Source organism: Labeo rohita, chromosome 7 (assembly GCF_022985175.1).
Source record: "Labeo rohita strain BAU-BD-2019 chromosome 7, IGBB_LRoh.1.0, whole genome shotgun sequence".
Classification (NCBI taxonomy): domain Eukaryota; kingdom Metazoa; phylum Chordata; class Actinopteri; order Cypriniformes; family Cyprinidae; genus Labeo; species Labeo rohita.
In genome coordinates, this window is record NC_066875.1 from 28,790,695 (window position 1) to 28,808,801 (window position 18,107).

Genomic DNA, 18,107 nt, shown 5'->3' on the forward strand with positions numbered 1-18,107 from the left:
AAACATACCACTGCTATATGCATAGCAAACTAATCCAATTTGAATGGCAGTTTAACACAAAAATCACTTGTGGTGCCATAAGCTTTGCAGTAGTGCAGACATCTTCATTTCACTGCAGAACACTTGCTGTGTGATGAATTCCTTCTATAATGTTCGCTGTTACTTTTCCAGACCCTGTTCCTGCACACCACAGACCGCAATGATTGGACGCCACCTGCCTCGATTAGCCAACTCCTAGTTTTGCTGCACCTGACTGGACGACTGCCTGCCTGAGAACTGATTGTTGCTACAGTTGCCATGACTTAGAGACACTCCTGATTCAAAGATGGAGAAAAAGAAACTGTGTCCCCGCCTCCTGGACTACCTGGTGGTAGTTGGAGCCAGGTAAGGGAGGTTGTTGAATGGGATGTGGGTGTGTTTGTGTGTATATGGCTCAGACATAGGTTCTATAGGTGCTTAAGTAAATTGTTGACAGGAGAATTGCATCACAGGTGAACTGATTGTGTGTTTTGTTTGTATGTGACCTGTGCAGGTGTAATCCAGGCACCCGGCCTCAGGTGTACACTGACAGTTAATGTTAATGTAGTTGTATGTTATCATGATGAAGTTTGGTGTGGTTTTGACTGCAGATCTCAATATAATGGATAGGGAAAAAGTGGAACGTATGGGAAATATGTTTGTAGAGCAGCCCTTCTCAAACTTCCAGTCTTAATTAAAGGATTAGTTCACTTCCAGAATAAAAAAATTCCTTATAATTTCTTATAATTTCCTCACTTCCTGTATTGTTTTCCTCAAAAACCTTAATTTCCTTTTCAACTTAAGAAAGACATGAACATCTTGGGTGACAGGGGAGTAAGTAAATGATCAGGAAATATTTCAGAAGTGAAATTACAAAGATTACAACGCATTTTCATTTAATGGCAGTGCTGAATTTTCAGCAGCCAATATTTCAGACTTCAGTGTCGCAATGTTGAAAACAGTTGTGCTGCTTAAGTAACTTTGTGGAAACCATTTTTTCAGGATTCTCTGATGAATAGAAAGTAGTATAGCCATTTTACAATATCTGACACAAGGTGCATAAAAGAACAAGCACTGGGGGTGAGAAAAGCCGAAGATCTGTCTCTTCCTGTCTCTCACTTCAGTCTTTTTTCCATTAATCAGACAACCAAGCAGCGACAGTGTGGCACAAACACCTCAGCTGCTGAGGCGCTATCCACTGGAGGACCACAATGACTTCCCTCTGCCCCCTGACGTTGTCTTCTTCTGTCAGCCTGAGGGCTGCCTAAGCATCCGTCAGCGCCGGGTCAGCCTTCGTGACGACACCTCTTTCGTCTTCACTCTCACGGACAAAGATTCAGGCGTCACTCGCTATGGAATCTGCCTCAACTTTTACCGCTCTTTCCAGAAGGGCCATCACCGCCCACGAACTGAAGGAAAAGGTCAGAGGTCATTTTGTAGCAGTTTTATGAGACAGAACAATTTTATAATCCTAATTTAACTGATTAGTGGCCTGGTGTTGACAACTAACCATTTATAACCCATCTTGAGCATCAGGAATTTCTTGTATAATGTGGAATGTCACAGAATTTCAAAATGGAAACCAGAAAAAGTAAATCGTAAAATGCCAAATTTAGGTGAAAGTAAAATTTAATTTTGGGGTAAAAATTAAACTGATTTCAAAGGGCCCTACTTATGGCTGTAAGGATGCGGTCATTACATAATTTCTTCTTAATATCTTTCTTTATACAGGAGAAAAGCCCCCTCATACAGACTCTGCAGTGGAGGCCACAGAGAAATATGACCCCTCCACATTGACTCTTCCAGGGGAATCTACGCTGCCCCCTGCAGGAGATGGGACTTTGCCACCAGGCGAGCCAGGCAGCAGCAGAAAGTCTCCACGATCCAAACGCAGTGGTCGACTGGCGCCACAAAACCGGAACAGCACGTTAACGTCTCTGTGCATTCTGAGCCACTACCCCTTCTTTACTACGTTCAGGGAGTGTCTGTACATCCTCAAGCGCATGGTGGACTGCTGTAGCCAGCGGCTCAACCAAAGACCCGGTGCTGCTAAGTCCACACAACGGTGAGAACAGCCTTATTCGTTTCTGTGAAGTATGCAGTTACGTAACATTACGCTGAGATTCAGCAAGATAATACTTGTGCAGAGAAGCGATACATAATGACTGCAATGTTTTGCAATATCGTACAGTAAGTGTCAAATACTGTGGTGCTGCCAGAAGATGCTATCTCTGCATCACACTGTCACAACTGGCAACATTCTCCCTCTCTGTTTACAAATGCTGTTACTATCTCAAGGTTTGTTTATTCCTTTCAGTTCACTCCCACAAAAAAATTAATTATAGTTATGCAATGAAAAAATAATTCTTGACAGAAACCCAAAATCCCACTGCATCAAAATCCAAAACGTGAAGGTGTTTTGTTTTAGTATTAACTGAGTGATTTACACTTACTTCCCTCAGTTGACTTTACAATATCATATTGGCTTAAAAATTAAATTGTCTTCAAAGAATGTTTAAATATTGTTTACATAAATGTATTTAGTATAATAATATAATAAATATATACATTCAAATAGTAAGACACTACAGGGCTGTTACCAATCAAATGAAATCAGTATCAACAAAATTTGATACACTCTACAGCAGGGGTCACCAAACTTGTTCCTGGAGGGCCGGTGTCCTGCAGAGTTTACCTCCAACGTTCATCAACACTCCTGCCTGGATGTTTCAAGTATACCTAGTAAGACCTTGATTAGCTGGTTCAGGTGTGTTTGATTAGGGTTGGAGCTAAACTCTGCAGGGACACTGGCCCTCCAAGACCGGGTCTGGTGACCCCTGCTCTACAGCGACTGACCGGATCAGCATAGTTGAAAGGAACTTCAAAGGTTTCTACGTGTTTTTGCAACATTGAGCAATGCGTCACAGACATATCTCATGAATACTTTTATAAACCAAGTGTAGAAAGAGTGTAAATAAGAGATTCATTGTGCAGTGCAGATTATAATGGAGTTTGTAAATGAGATATTACGTTGTCTGACTATAACACTATTGCTATAACACTACTGATTTTGCTCTATTCCGTTGTCAAAAATAGTTTGAAACAAGTCACAACTGAGCCACTGGGCATCACCTTTCAAACACAGCGGTGTTTCGTGTATGAATAAACGTGTGTTTTTAAACAAATCTAGTGAGTCAATGATTCAATTTCCCAATTATGAAATTATGAATTAGCCTTCCGAATGAATCAAATGAGTGATTCAGTAATTAAATCAGTGACTTGCCACCACCTACTGGCAATTTTAGTTTCATTTTTAAAGTATCTTTTTAGTTAATTAAATTATTAAATATTTCTGTATTCAAAATTTTATATTTAAAACATTAATCTCAACATGAATTTAATTCCACATATGTCACCTATGAGCCTCATTAAACACATAAAAAATACACCTACAGGCCACTTTTGTGTTCTTCAGTGCTACATCTGTAGTACAAATTAATTTTGTTAATACTGATTTCATTTGATTGGTAACTTATTCTTATTCTACTTGTTCATATTCTGTTGTTTTAATTAGAAGTTTTAAAAAACTTATAAAATATAATTTTTTGAAAATTTGACATAAAAGATGACATACATTTAATAAAGTTAGAAAAATGCCATCACAAATGTAAAAACAAAATTCCCCTTTAAATCACTTTAAGGAGTCAAACATCATCTTGTAATGGGAAGGCTAATTTTTTTTATCTGATTTTTTTTTTATTTTTCATTAGAAGGTGCTCCTAAAATTTTGAGTGCTCCTAAAAAGTAAACGTAGAGCCCTGTGTTTGCATTTCTAAAGTGTAAGTCTATTAATATTAACTTGTTTATTGGACTGTTTTATAATATCAATATCACATTTCCAATCATACTGATATTTGGAGAAAAAGCTGTACTCTTTGTGTGATATTAACTATAGCAGATGGTATATTATTATAAAAGACCTTTACAGGTCATCAGGGAGCATATTTATCCCCGTATCTTGAATTTTGGGGGAATTTTTAAATGTGTTTTTTCATAAATCGCACACCCCTAATCAGTCAAATTTGCTGTCTGTGTGTAATTCTGTTTATGCATATCATCATCCATCATCCACTTATTTCCTGCAAAATATCATCATTTAATATTTACATGAATTAAAATAATTTTTTCATTCGCTGAGAAAAAAATCTCTCTGATCTCACTCATCTTACACACCTTCAAACCTGTTATGTCTTGATATATGTAAGAACCAATTAAAATTGTTGCACGGTTTCCTCTCTTCCATGTGTTGATATTGCATTTCAACCAACAAATAGCCCTTCACATGTATCGTAATCTAGCAACATGAATATGAGCAGACAATGAGTGATTTCTAATTTTGTGGGGTGTATTGCCTCTTTAAATATGTAATGCTTGGAATGCCAGAAGGGCTCCACGTTGTTAGATCCTTTAGTGTCGTGGTTGTGATTAGACTGACAAGTAACAGGGTGCTGATGATTTTATAAAAGGAAGTCACAAGTGGAAGGATGTGTGATGGTGTTTCTGACTTAGAGAGAGGGACGAGCGAAAAGGAAGTAGTGTGAAGAAGCGTGTGACAGGGGCTGAGATTGTGTGAAGGAGAGAGAAGGGCTGGTTTTCCTCCTGAAGGGTTGTGCAAGTGGTCTTATAGTATGGTGCTCCACCCAGGAGAGGTTTTAACTAGATCTTCTTCACATATCAGAGTGGTAACGGTAACTCCATCCTTGAGTGTATATTGGTAAACAATCTGCACGATAGCACTCTGCTGCAGATCAATAAGCATTGAGTAGAAGGTTTTTTATCTCTGTGATTTCCTCAGCAGACTCTATTCTTGCGTAACCTAGCAACCACATCCACCATGAGCCACGGTCGCGTTTGCAGGCCTCAATTTGTTTGCAGTTGAATTGCCCTGCCAAGCCCCTTTTATTTGCTCACAAGTGTGGAGAATAATTTAACCAGTTTCGCAGCCTGTGTTCAGATCTGAAGTCTCCATATACTCCATGTAAATGCAATGTTTTCTCATTTTACTTTCATTTTCTTGTGGATTTAGTCAAATATTGAACTGAAAATATATATTTGCATACCTAGGTGTTAGTCCACAGTTAGCTGTAGTTGGTGTTGGTGCATAATCAGCTTGTTGAATATTGTTAAAGGGGTCATCGGATGCTAAGTTCACTTTTACATGCTGTTTGAACATTAATGTGTGTTGGCAGTGTATGTACAAATCTACCCTATAATGATACAAATCCATGCAGTAGTTTTTAATTAATCTGTAAACACAATATCCCCTTTTTCCAATTCTCAGATGCCTGTTGTTGTGTCACACCCACAGAGGCTGCTCCCACGATAGTTGATTGACATGAGTGATGTCTTACCTCAGATCAGTTGTAACAGTCCAACCTCCATGTTTTGATGCTGGAGCAGGGATGTAAGTTAGACAAGAACTGAGTGATTAAGGTGTTGTGTTGCTGGATGTAATAATGAACTTAGTGGTCGTCATTTACTCCCGACATCTAAGCCGCTGAAGATGCAGTGGATTACGTTTGTTTGTGAAGGGAATGTGCCTCCCGATCTACATATATCCGTCTATATATATCTAGTCATTCGTGATCCAATAATGTGCTATGCTATAAATGCAGCTAAAGTAAACAGGCACGTCAATCCACAGAGAGAAGAGAGGGGCGGGGCGAGCAGAGCTCATTTGCATTTAAAGCAGCCTCGACCAGAATGGGATGATTTTTGCAGAGCTGATTTTGGCAAGGTAAAAAGAGTGTCCGATGACCCCTTTAATAGTGGTGGACAGTAACAAAGTAGTTGTACTTTATTAATGTACTTAAAGGGGTCATCGGATGCCCATTTTCCACAAATTGATATGATTCTTTAGGGTCTTAATGAAAAGTCTGTAATATGCTTTGGTTAAAAGTTCTCAATGGTTGTGTAAAACAACACCCTCTTTACCTTGCCAAAATCAGCTCTGCAAAAATCATCCCATTCTGAGGGATTGTTCCTTTAAATGCAAACGAGCTCTGCTTGCCCCGCCCCTCTCTTCTCTCTGTGGAGTGACAGTTCTGTGGATGCTCTGAGAGATTGTTTACTTTAGCCGCATTTAGCAAAGCTTGCATGTTATTAGGAAAGGTGAATGCAGAGATTCATAAAAAAAAAAAAAAAAACCTTATACTCACTTCTGCTGTGAGTGAAGCTGGATCACGAATGATTTGCACAAACATAGACGCATTTATTTAGATCGGGAGGCGCATTCCCTTCCCTTCACAAACATAATCCACTGCATCTTCAGCGGCTCAGATGTGGGGAGTAAATGACGACCACTACGTTCATTATTACATTCAGCAACACAATCGCTCAATCGGAGATATTCTTGTCTAACTTACATCCCTGCTCCGGCATCGAAACGGTGGAGGTCGGACTGTTACAGCTGATTTAGGGCGGGTCTGAGGTAACATGCACATGTCAATCAACTATCGTGGGAGCGGCCTCTGTCAGTGTGACGCCTGAAGTTATCTTGATGGATTAATTTTTTTACAGAAATGCAGCTTCTCAATTACTATGGTTTGCTTGTGAATTATTGTGATGTGTTTATCAGCTCTTTGAACTTTCATTCAGATTTTTTCGTTCTGTTTTTTTGGGTGAACTGTTGCTTTAAATTACTGATATAGAACCAGATTGCACCTGTGTTTAAACTCCTCTTGGTCATGAAGTCTGCGTAAAGCATGAATTTGTCTATTTTTATAGAATGAGTCAAACGTAGCTTTTAGCTGTTGTAAATATTAATAAATAGTAGCTTGCCAACCGTAAACAGACTACAGTTTAGCTAATGTTGCTTGGTGAAAGTGTAGTTTATTCTAGCTTCGTGCCTGAGTACACCCAAACTTATTGCTTTAATCAGTGCACCTACCTACTTGGCAGCCTCAAATGTATGACCTTATGTCACATTACAGTGAAAATTTCAAATAGAAATGACTCAGAGAAAATTAGAGAATATACTCTGTATATGTGGCTTTGCAGTAAGTGTCTTTAAAGGCCATTTCTGACTCAGTCATCATGTTCTCTCAGTACTGCAGTGACCTTGGCTTTACCCACGTTTGTAGCCTTTCAGTATGCACGACTCAGCCTTGTAATGGCAAACCACCGTGCGTCATACTGCTCTCAACTGGGCTGTTCTGTGTGAGAAAAACCATATGCCAGTCCAATGGCCTAATGAACAAACCAGAAGTCAGTTTTCACTTTATCAGCACACTCAAACCCCTAAAGCAACTCACTATTTCTCTATTGTTGCCCACGTTCAATGAAACACAGGACACCTGCGGTCATAGAAAATCAAGAAGTAGGAGGGAATATGTATTCAATTATTTTTAACAACGAAAAAAAAACCTTATCCAGTAATACGAATTACAGGAAAGACGGAAGTTCAGATGCAGGAACTTTCAATACAATAATTCAATTGTTTTGCATATTATCATATCACCTTAGCATTTTCATATTTCGATGCAGAGCTGTGTTTGACTGGAGAGTCATTTTCATTAGCATTCGTGTCCCTAAACAGGCCTTAATATGCAACAATTTAACTATGCAGCAACAGTACAATTAATAAAGATGTCTCGGTGGTTTTGACAGCACAAATTGACAGTTGAAGGAAAAAGACAGGTAGAGTTTGAAAGAACAAAACATGCTAAGAGCTGGAGTGAGTGCGTGGAGCTGGTGGAGACAGGCTTTATGACAGATTGAGGCCACTGACTGTTCTCAGAGAGCAGCTGTGAGAAGTGGGAGTTCTCAGATGAACCAATTATGACTTACTGCAGTACCTCTACTCAGCCCACACAGCCATAGTCTGGCCTGTCTGGATCTTTAGAAGAAGACACTCTGCTTGTGAGCTGCAGTGAACTGATATGAACTGTTATGTATGCCTAAACAAGTGACCTGAAAAGCCTTCACAACTAAAACCATTATAGTGAGCGAAATGAAAATCATTGTTTCTGGTCTTCATTGATAATTGCAAGTTACTTTAACACTGTCAACCCTTTTGACATGAAGGCCCACCATTTTCAAACATAGTATTCAAAATATAAACTGAAATGCATAATAAATATTTTTATGTTTTATCATATACACTACCAGTCAAAAGTTTTTGAACAGTAAGATTTTTTTTTTTTTATGTCAAGTCTCTTCTGCCCACCAAGCCTGCATTTATTTAATCTAAAGTACAGCAAAAACAGCAACATTTTGAAATATTTTTACTGTTTAAAATAATTGTTTTCTATTGGAATATATTTTAAAATTGTAATTTATTCATGCGATTTCAAAGCTGATTTTTTAGCATCATTACTCCAGTCACATGATCCTTCAAAAACGATTCTAATATTCTGATTTGCTTTTTATTATTATAATTATTATGTTGAAAACAGCTGAGTAGATTTTTTTTTTTTTTTTCAGGTTTCTTTGATTAATAGAAAGTTCAAAAGAACAGCATTTATCTCAAATAGAAATCTTTTTTAACATTATAAATATCTTTATCATCACCTTTGATTTGATAATTTAAAGCTTCCTTGCTAAATAAAAGTATTCATTTCTATATTTTCCAGATATTCTGACTTTTGAATGGTATAGTGTATAATGTTACAAAAGCTTTTTTTTTTTTTTTTGAGATAAATTCTGATCTTTGGATCTTTCTGTTCATCAAGGAATCCTGAGAAAAATATGTACTCAACTGTTTTAAGTACTGTTAATAATAAAAAAGGTTTCTTGAACAGCAAATCAGCGTATTAGAATGATTTCTGAAGGCTCAAGTGAGACTGAGGACTGGAGTAATGATGCTGAAAATTTAGCTTTGACCACAGCAATAAATTTAAAAATATATTCAAATAGAAAGCAGTTATTAAATAGTAAAAATATTTCACAATATTACTGCTTTTGAGGTATCTTGGATCAAATAAAGAGACTTCTTTAAAAAACATGAAAAATCTTACTGTTCAAAAACTTTTGACTGGTAGTGTAATTTCTGTTAGCATTAGATTATTATATAAATTAAAATATTTATAACAATACATTTAATTTGATTCTAATATACCACTGTTTTTAAGAACCACTGCTCTAAAACATTTATGGCAAGAAATCATGAAGATTTATGCTGATATTAACCAAAACCCCTCTTTGCTTAAGCCTCTTCTAAACTTTAGAAGGGCACTGTATGCTTTTTTGTAGAACTGCGTTGGACTACGTCTGAAATAATACTTGGTACCAGTGATGCTCTGTTGTTACTGAATGTGCCAAGAAAATATTCCCCAGAGCCTTCGCAGCTAGTTTGATTGACAGGCGATCTGACCTATTATAACACCAAATCTGCCATTTTTGTCCAACAAACAAACCAGACAGGAGAACAGATTAACATTGGTGGACTTGATCTTGCAAAATGGTGTGTATAGACGTCTTTCCACAGTTGAAACAAGACACCTTCTGATGTTCAATTCATGTTTATTTTGTGCAATAACTAGAAAGGTTCACGTGCCACTTGAACTGAGGCACACAGTGATCTATCACAACACATTGAAGAGTTTTAAAATCATGATTTTTCTGATAAAAATTGTGATTGTAATTCGAAATGTACTTTCTTCCTAATTCTGATGTTTGGTTTGCACAGTTCAACCTATTGATTGAAATGTGCTGTGTGAATGGCCAAATACATGTTTGCATTAAGAATGAAAATATATGGTAATGTAAATGGTCAAGTGACCACTGTGTGTATGTTATGGTGTGGTCTAGTGCTTGTAGATATTTTGAACTGTGTCTGGCCACTGCAGTGCCATTTACTTGAAGTGATTAGTAGTTTAATCCTGAACAGTAGATGCCAGCTGCCACTGTTTTTGTGCTATTTCTGTTTTCTGTGTAGATGCTTGAATAAATCATTAAATTAAGACAATACCTGAATGCACTCGACAGTTCAAGAACTAATTAATGAACAAAAAAAATTACGGAATTAATTAGAAATTATAGAACTGAACAGCAGTATAAACAAAGACAAAATAATGAAAAGAGAGCTTGTCATACTCGATTGTACTTTTGAACCCAAGCCGAGCCTGATCCTAATCGAAAACATTACACGTGTGTTTGTATGTGTTTATTTCTCTCTCCCAGGGACACAATGTGGCGAGTGTTCACAGGCGCTCTCTCCGTCGAGGAAAAGGAAAAGGGTAGTCAGGTGCTTCAGGACCTGAGGGAGATCGAATCATGGGTGTATCGACTGCTGCGCTCCCCGGTGCCTGTTGCTGGTCAGCGACGTGTTGACGTGGAAGTGCTCCCCCATGACTTGCAGCCTGCGCTGACCTTTGCCCTTCCGGACCCTTCCCGCTTCAGCATTGTAGACTTCCCTCTCCACCTGCCCCTGGAGCTGCTGGGAGTCGATGCTTGTCTACAAGTTCTGGCATGCATTCTGCTGGAACACAAGGTATGGATAGCCAGAGGAACAGAACCGCAGCTCGATCAGATGGCAGAGACCCATAGATTACTATATGTGTACTATTTTAATGGTACTCCAAGATACATCAAAGAACATGGTACTACCACAGTAAATGGCCAGAAATACACTAATACTTTTTTGTTAGTGCATCTATGGTTCGTCTATGCTTACATGTTCCTCACTGTTTAAGCATGCACAATATACCAGTACCATATCAGTTATTCACCGATTTAAAGGGATAGTTCACTCAAAAATGAGAAAATGAATTCTGTCGTTAATTACTCACCCTCATATCATTTTAAACCCGCAAGACCTTCGTTTATCTTGGAACACAAATTAAGATATTTTTGATGACGTCGTTAAAATAGTCCATGTGACATCAGTGGTTTAACTGTAATGTTACGAAGCAACAAAAATACTTTTTGTGCACAAAGAAAACAAAATAATGACTTTAAAAAAATTTCAGTCTTCAATGCACGTGGTACTGTCACGAATGCATGTCAAAGGCTGAGACGGAGGAGAAGAAATTGTTGAAAAGTCGTTATTTTTGTTTTCTTTAGGCACAAATGTATTTTCATTGCTTCATAAAATTAAAAATTAAACATCACATTTGACTAAATGTCACATGGACTATTTTATGCAGAGTCAGGAGGACTTACAGGTTAGGAATGTAATTAGTATAGTAATTAATGACAGAACTTTTATTTTTGGGTGAAATATCTGTTTAATAATCGGTATTGGTCAGTATTGCTTGTATTTCCCCTGTTATTACAATTCGATTACTTTTGCTGATTTAATGCTTACTTAAAGTTTAAAAAACACTACTAATTAAAAACACAATTTAATATAATTTTTTGCAAATCTCAGTGTAAATTAATGTTTTGTATTGTGCATTATTATGTTGTCAGTATAAATTCACTTAAAATGCATTTTAATTTATATTAGTGTTTATTTTTGTATTTATTTTGTCAAAAATATTATATAACAATAATAATCATGTATATATTCATTATTTTGCATGAAAATTATGATCAGCCAAATCTTTAATAATGGTATATGTAACTTTTTTTCTATTTTTTAATACAAAATCAATACAATTATTGACCCAGATATTTATATATTACTATTTTAATTGGTATAGCAGTAATGTTCACAACGCTATACCAATATTCTTTAGAGCTTGTAATATTTTGTCACTATGTTTCAAAAATATCTTTTAAGTGAAGTGTTTAATTTGACAGCCATGCATAGTGAGAAGTACCTGTGTTAATTATTTAAAATATTTTATGCTGCATTACTGAGAGTGTTGGAAAGGCTGACACTTGAGAGAAAGCAATAATTGCAGTCTGTTTTTAAAATATACACTATGTCTGTGTCATGGATAAGGTTAATAGATGTCTATAGATCTGTTGTTTCAAATGAAGCTAGTCTTCATCATTTTGTTTATGCGGGTCATGCTGATAGTGACAGGGAGACTTACTCTCACCCTCCGCTGTCTGTAGGTGGTACTGCAGTCCCGAGATTATAACGCCCTCTCGATGAGCGTCATGGCATTTGTTGCAATGATATACCCCCTTGAGTACATGTTTCCTGTCATTCCACTGTTGCCCACCTGCATGGCCTCCGCAGAACAGGTAACATGACATCTTTTTTGAACACTTGGTGTATATTCAATGATGCTCTCTTTATTTCTGTCACGCACATATCTTCTTTTTCCAGCTCCTGCTAGCACCCACTCCATATGTCATTGGTGTGCCTGCCAGTTTCTTCCTGTACAAGTCTGATTTCAAGATGCCTGATGACGTTTGGTTAGTGGATCTGGACTGCAACAAGGTATGTCTATCTGGATCTACCCAGACAACAGGCGTTTGTGGATTCTACCATATTGTAAATCTTTTAGCAATGAATTGTGTATATACTATAGTGGTCTTATGTTGCTTCTATGTCTTTGTCAATGTAGGTCATTGTTCCAACCAACGCAGAATTGCTCCCTCCCCTTCCTGAACCTGAAGCCTCTGAGCTGAAGAAACACTTGAAGCAGGTAAGCGAACCAGATGTTCTCTTCTCTCTAAGGAGCCCTACTATTAGCTCTGAAGTGAATACTAACTGGATTCCAGAAGCAATGCATAGTAATTATCCTGTCTTCTAACAGCTGCTGTAAACATGGCCAGTTCTAATAGCGAAGGCTGACAATGCAAAGATATTTTAAACCCTGTCATTTGAAGCCAAATACAGACAGAAAATTAGACATTGTCTGTTTTTTCTAAAGTTTATGTTGACTGATTCATGTTTTGTATTGTAATGACTGTATACTCTCCTCCTTTTTTTGTTCCAGCTCTTGGAGGTAATAAGTTTTGAGTTTCTCTATCTATAGACTCAGTAATGGTTCTAGCTTTCTCGCTTAACCCTTTACAATCCCTCATAGACCCTAGAGCTTCTGACCTGATTCTGGGCACCCACCTCTGAGCTTAATCGAACCCCATTAATATCAACTGTTTAAACATTTCACTGTGTTGTCATTAATCATTGTCATATACTGACCAACTCTTTCCTTCCTCATGTCTTTTTTAATAGTTTGGTCACAATCTGTTGTTTTTGTTTTTGCTGGTCTGCAGCAGAATTTCTCAGCCAAATTGATTTACCATTTTGTTTCATCTTGCATCAAACATAATTATCATGCTGTCATTGTAATAACTCAAGCCAAAATAGTCAATACTGTGAATCATCAGTTATGTCTCACAGACCATGAGTCATGACTCTTCATTCGCCATTATGAATCACCATAATTCAGGTCCTCATCTTTAGATCATGGTTGTTCTAAAAGCTTAAGATTGAAGATTAATATTGAAGGTCACCTTTTTCAATGGAGTACAGATGTACAGTATTTCTTTATTCATGAACCACACGTAGTGGTTCAAGAGGTCCATGAGCTAATATGGAAATTCTTTTCTTGTGACTGTCATTCAGTTCTGTTTCTCACTCAATTTAGCTTTGGATTTTAAGGAAATGTTATGTAACGTCCTTAACGTCAACATGAAATCGAAATCTGTTCACTTACTTAAAGGGAAACCCTGGGTATTAAAACTTGTATAGCTTAATCTAATGTAAATGATGTCTTTTACTGAAATATGTAGTAGGAAACCCATCGTTTATACATATTTTGAACTATGGGGGCCGCCATTATTTCAATAACATAAAATGGTTGCACTCCGTGAGATACTGGCACTACCTGTTGAATACTAATACGATGACCACAGCTACTTGTAAGAGCTTACAGGTGGCGATGGATATAAGCGTAGGCTCAAACCAAATGCTGTACCATAGATTCTCCCCACAAGGACTCAAAACACCCACGGATATATGAGAAATGTGCACTGAGAAACTCCTTAAGTGGCTGCGGCATCATGACAGGCATCGGCATGTTTATATTCTGCAAGGATGCCATTTAGCAAAATATAGCAATATAGCAACAGGTAGTGCCAGTAGCTCACTGAGTGCAACGCATCGGAATAATGCCCCCCCCACCCCATAGTCTAAAATATGTATAAAACTATGTTTTTAAAATAACGCAAATTTTAGATTAAAGGAGAAGTCCACTTCCAGAACAACAATTCACAAATAATGTACTCACCCCCTTTCATCCAAGATGTTCATGTCTTTCTGTCTTCAGTTGTAAAGAAATTATGGTTTTTGAGGAAAACATTTCAGGATTTTTTCTTCATGTAATGGACTTGATTGGTGCCCCCGATATTGAACTTCCAAAATGTAGTTTAAATGAGGCTTCAAAGGCTCTAAATGATCCCAGCCAAGGAAAAAAGTTTCTAGTGAAACGATCTGTCTTTTTTTTTTTTTTGAAAAAAAAAATTTGTATACTTTTTAAGCACAAAAGCTCAAGTAGCACAGGTTCTGGGATGCACGTTCACATACTATTGAATCACGTTGAAAGGTCACGCCGAACGTAGGTGGAACTACAGACCCAGTGTTTACAAAGCGAACGCACAAAGACTAAGAAAGTGCAAGCAAGTCAAACGATGTTTACAAACAAAGAGGTACAACGATGTCGGGTGATTCTGAAGTTGTAAGAGTTTTTTTGCCATACTCTACCTTTTTAGACATGATTCATAGTAGTGATGGGAAGATTGGATCATTTTACTGACTCAGACCTTTGAGTCTTGTTCAACAAAATGAACAAATCTTTTTTCGAGTCATTTCGTTAATTTCGTTCATTTTAGCAAAATATAATTAAAATGCTACGTGTTACTTCACCAACACATCTACTGTGTACACAAACATTGATCACACTACAAACAAGACAAAACTATAATGCTATAAGAAACAGAGAAGATTAATTCATTGTTTACCTGGGTCTTTAGTCTATGATTAGCTCACCTCACCTCTTATCTGACAAATTGATTAGTTCATCTCTCAAGTCTTCGGGTTCGAGTTGTTCGTTTATGACGTGACAGCCACATAAGATGAACGAACGACTCGAAAAACCCGAAGACTCCAAACAGGTGAACTAATTCCAGTACAGAACCTAATAGGATGTAACGCATGCGTGACTGAACGAATCACGAATCACAATCAAAATGAACAAATTGTTCAAGAACAACCGATCACTAATTCATAGCATTGTGAATGCGCATCCCAGAGCCTGTGCTACACAAGCTTTTGTGCTTAAAAAGTATACAAATTGTTATTTTTCAGAAAAAAATGGCCGATCATTTCGCTAGATAAGACCCTTCTTCCTCGGCTGGGATCATTTAGAGCCCTTTGAAGCTGCATTTAAACTGCATTTTGGAAGTTCAGAATCGGGGGCACAATTCAAGTCCATTATATGGAGAAAAATCCTGAACTGTTTTCCTCAAAAAACCATAATTTCTTTACGACTGAAGACAGAAAGGCATAAACATCTTGGATGACAAGGGGGTGAGTACATTTTTTGTAAATTGTTGTTCTGGAAGTGGACTTCACCTTTAAGCCATACAAGTCTTAATTCCCGGCACTTTCTTTAATGCACATTGCTTGTATTTTTGTACACAAATAAATTGTCATTATATTTCCACAAAATCTCACTAAAACGTCTTTTCTGTTTCGGTTACACCACCAAAAAGAATAACCTGTTTCACATTACATTTGTTGAAAATCGTGTTTCACTCTGAAAAGCATCACATTAATGAAGTAAACATAAAACAGGTTGAAAATGGCGTTTTGTGTTGACTAACACCTACTAAATAATATTTGCAGTCAAATTTGTGCACATTCTCCATGATAAGTTTGTGTGAGATCTGCTTTCCTTTTCACCTGATAACCCACTAGTTTTCTTCGAACCGGTGTGTTTTATTTCCTGTTTGTACTCATACTGTCCAGTTCATGGTGTGTTCTGTTCTTAGTTTCTCTCTATTTGTCTCTCTGTGTTTTTTTTCCCCTCCTCTCTCCTTCTTCCACTCACATTTGGTCACATGATTTCCTAATCTTTCTCAGTGACAGGTAGTCATGTGACATTTCCTGCATTTTTTTTTTCTTGTGTCCTTCAGTGTCTGGTAAGGTTGACTGTGATCACCCAAAAGCAGATCTTCGCCTCTGATTCCAAGGTTCACAAATCTTTGCATTTTGAATGTGCATCTCTCCCCCCATCGTCAACACCCCTAGCCCTACACTCTCTGTAAACTTAACAATTAAATTAAATTGAAACCATACAGATACTTCTTTATTCCACACCCTTTGATTAAACATACTTCCAAATGCACACACTTGCAACTCTATTTGCCTCCATAGCCTCTAACTCTTTGCACTCTTCCTCCCTATCTCTTTGTGTGATGAAGGTCCTACAGAAGCCCCCTGTATCTCATAGCACTATGTTTGGCTTGAGCATGTTTCAATGCAACTTCTCATTTACATTATGCTCATTAACCTAAAGCAAAAAAATCATCGTAATCAGCAGGAGCAGATGATGCGATTGGTTTGGTAACGTGCCGGCCAAATGGCGTGGCGAGCGTAGGGTCTGATGGAATGCCGGCTGAGAGGCATTGAGTGAGCAATGGCAGAATACCCAGAGTGCTTTGTTAATGGCTCTGTGTGATGACCGCACCCTTCCCTCTAACATTTTTTGTCTATTAAATCTTTGATGCAACACCGTCGCTGCAGGCAATAGCTTTCTCTCTTATCCCTTTGTAACATCTTCTGAATGTAAAAAAAAAAAATGGTTCATTCAAAAATGAAAATTCTGCCATCAGTTATTCATTCTCATGTTGCTCCAAACCCGTAAGACTTTAGTTCATTTTTGAAACACAAATTATATTTTTAATGAAAACTGTCCTTCTGTTGAAAGTTCATTTCACCAAAATTTTATTGCTTTAAATAAGTTCATGATGGACAGATTTAATTTAGGCTATTATTCATTGATAAACATCATCTGATATGGTAAATCAAAGCTCAAATGTGCTTGTTTTTGACGTACATGAACCAGTGAGGTTTGTTCACATTTACCATGTTTGATGTGCTCTGCGTATGCATTCATCAGTGTTTTTATGAATTAAAAGTCTAAATATACGTTGATATTAAACATACTTTGTTTGAAACAAAATCAAGGTACACATGACAGAATTGTCATTTTTGGGTGAACTGTTTTTTTTTTAATTATGTGCATCGTATTTAAATAAAGAGTGATTATGCTTTTGCCGTTGCCATTTGGTAGATTTTTAGATAGAAGTTTGTAACCGTAGGCCTCCAGTGTAAGACATGATTGCCTGAGGCGACAGTGCTCTTACATCAGTCTCCCCTGTCTGGATTCATTGTTAAATTAATCTCTCCTGTATCCATCTTCCTCCTCCACTTTTCTCTCTCTCTCGCTCTGTTCTCGACTCCTCAATGCAGGCTCTGGCCAGCATGAGTCTAAACACGCAGCCTATTCTAAACCTGGAGAAGTTTCAGGATGGACAGGAGTTGTCTTTATTGCCCCCTGGTCGTGACAAAGCCTCCCCCTCCTCCACTGAGTTCAACCCACTCATCTATGGCAATGATGTGGACTCAGTTGATGTTGCCACAAGGTATGATTTATTGTATACTGTATTAAATGTGATGGGAATGCTTCATTAATAGTGTGTGATTTAGGTATAATTTGAGCTACCAAATGGAATTAAAACAAAGATTCTTTCCTAATTTGTTTGTAGGCTTCCATGAATTTCTAAATAATCATTGGGTCTCATTTACTAACCATGTATACGTACAAATTTGTGTGTGGTGTGTGCATACAAATGCTTTCATAAATCGTGATTCATCAATAATTTCCGTACTGAAATGTGTTCTTTTTTTTTTTTACGAAAATGTACTGTTGGCCATGTTTTATGCAAATTACTGTCCTTGGGTATGCTGTCGCTCGTTTGGAATACTTCAAGTTCATTAACATTACAACAAGGTTAAGAACAAATTCATATGTGGATGCACATGTTGTGAATCAGGCAGTAATTTTTCCTGAGAGGTTCTTCTGTGTGTACAAATATAAATAATCTACACAATTATTTCTGAATGAGACCCATTGTTTTTGTTAATGGTACAGAAAACGTGAAATTTGTACCAAGACAAA

General features: G+C 37.3%; 1 protein-coding gene across 44 annotated transcripts in view; it reads left to right on the plus strand.

The window, feature by feature from the left end:
- Positions 1-18,107, plus strand: part of madd (MAP-kinase activating death domain) — a 70,673-nt gene that overhangs the window by 16,804 nt on the left and 35,762 nt on the right. For 26 of the 44 annotated variants that reach the window (XM_051113607.1, XM_051113625.1, XM_051113606.1 and 23 more), the window contains exons 2-10: positions 172-384; positions 1,162-1,439; positions 1,750-2,083; positions 10,201-10,510; positions 12,025-12,156; positions 12,242-12,355; positions 12,483-12,563; positions 16,060-16,116; positions 17,399-17,571. In XM_051113607.1, coding sequence (XP_050969564.1) covers positions 326-384; positions 1,162-1,439; positions 1,750-2,083; positions 10,201-10,510; positions 12,025-12,156; positions 12,242-12,355; positions 12,483-12,563; positions 16,060-16,116; positions 17,399-17,571 — 1,538 coding nt within the window. In that variant the 5' untranslated portion in view covers positions 172-325. The remainder of the gene's footprint in view (positions 1-171; positions 385-1,161; positions 1,440-1,749; positions 2,084-10,200; positions 10,511-12,024; positions 12,157-12,241; positions 12,356-12,482; positions 12,564-16,059; positions 16,117-17,398; positions 17,572-18,107) is intronic. The other 18 variants (XM_051113609.1, XM_051113614.1, XM_051113636.1 and 15 more) reach the window with 1 other exon arrangement.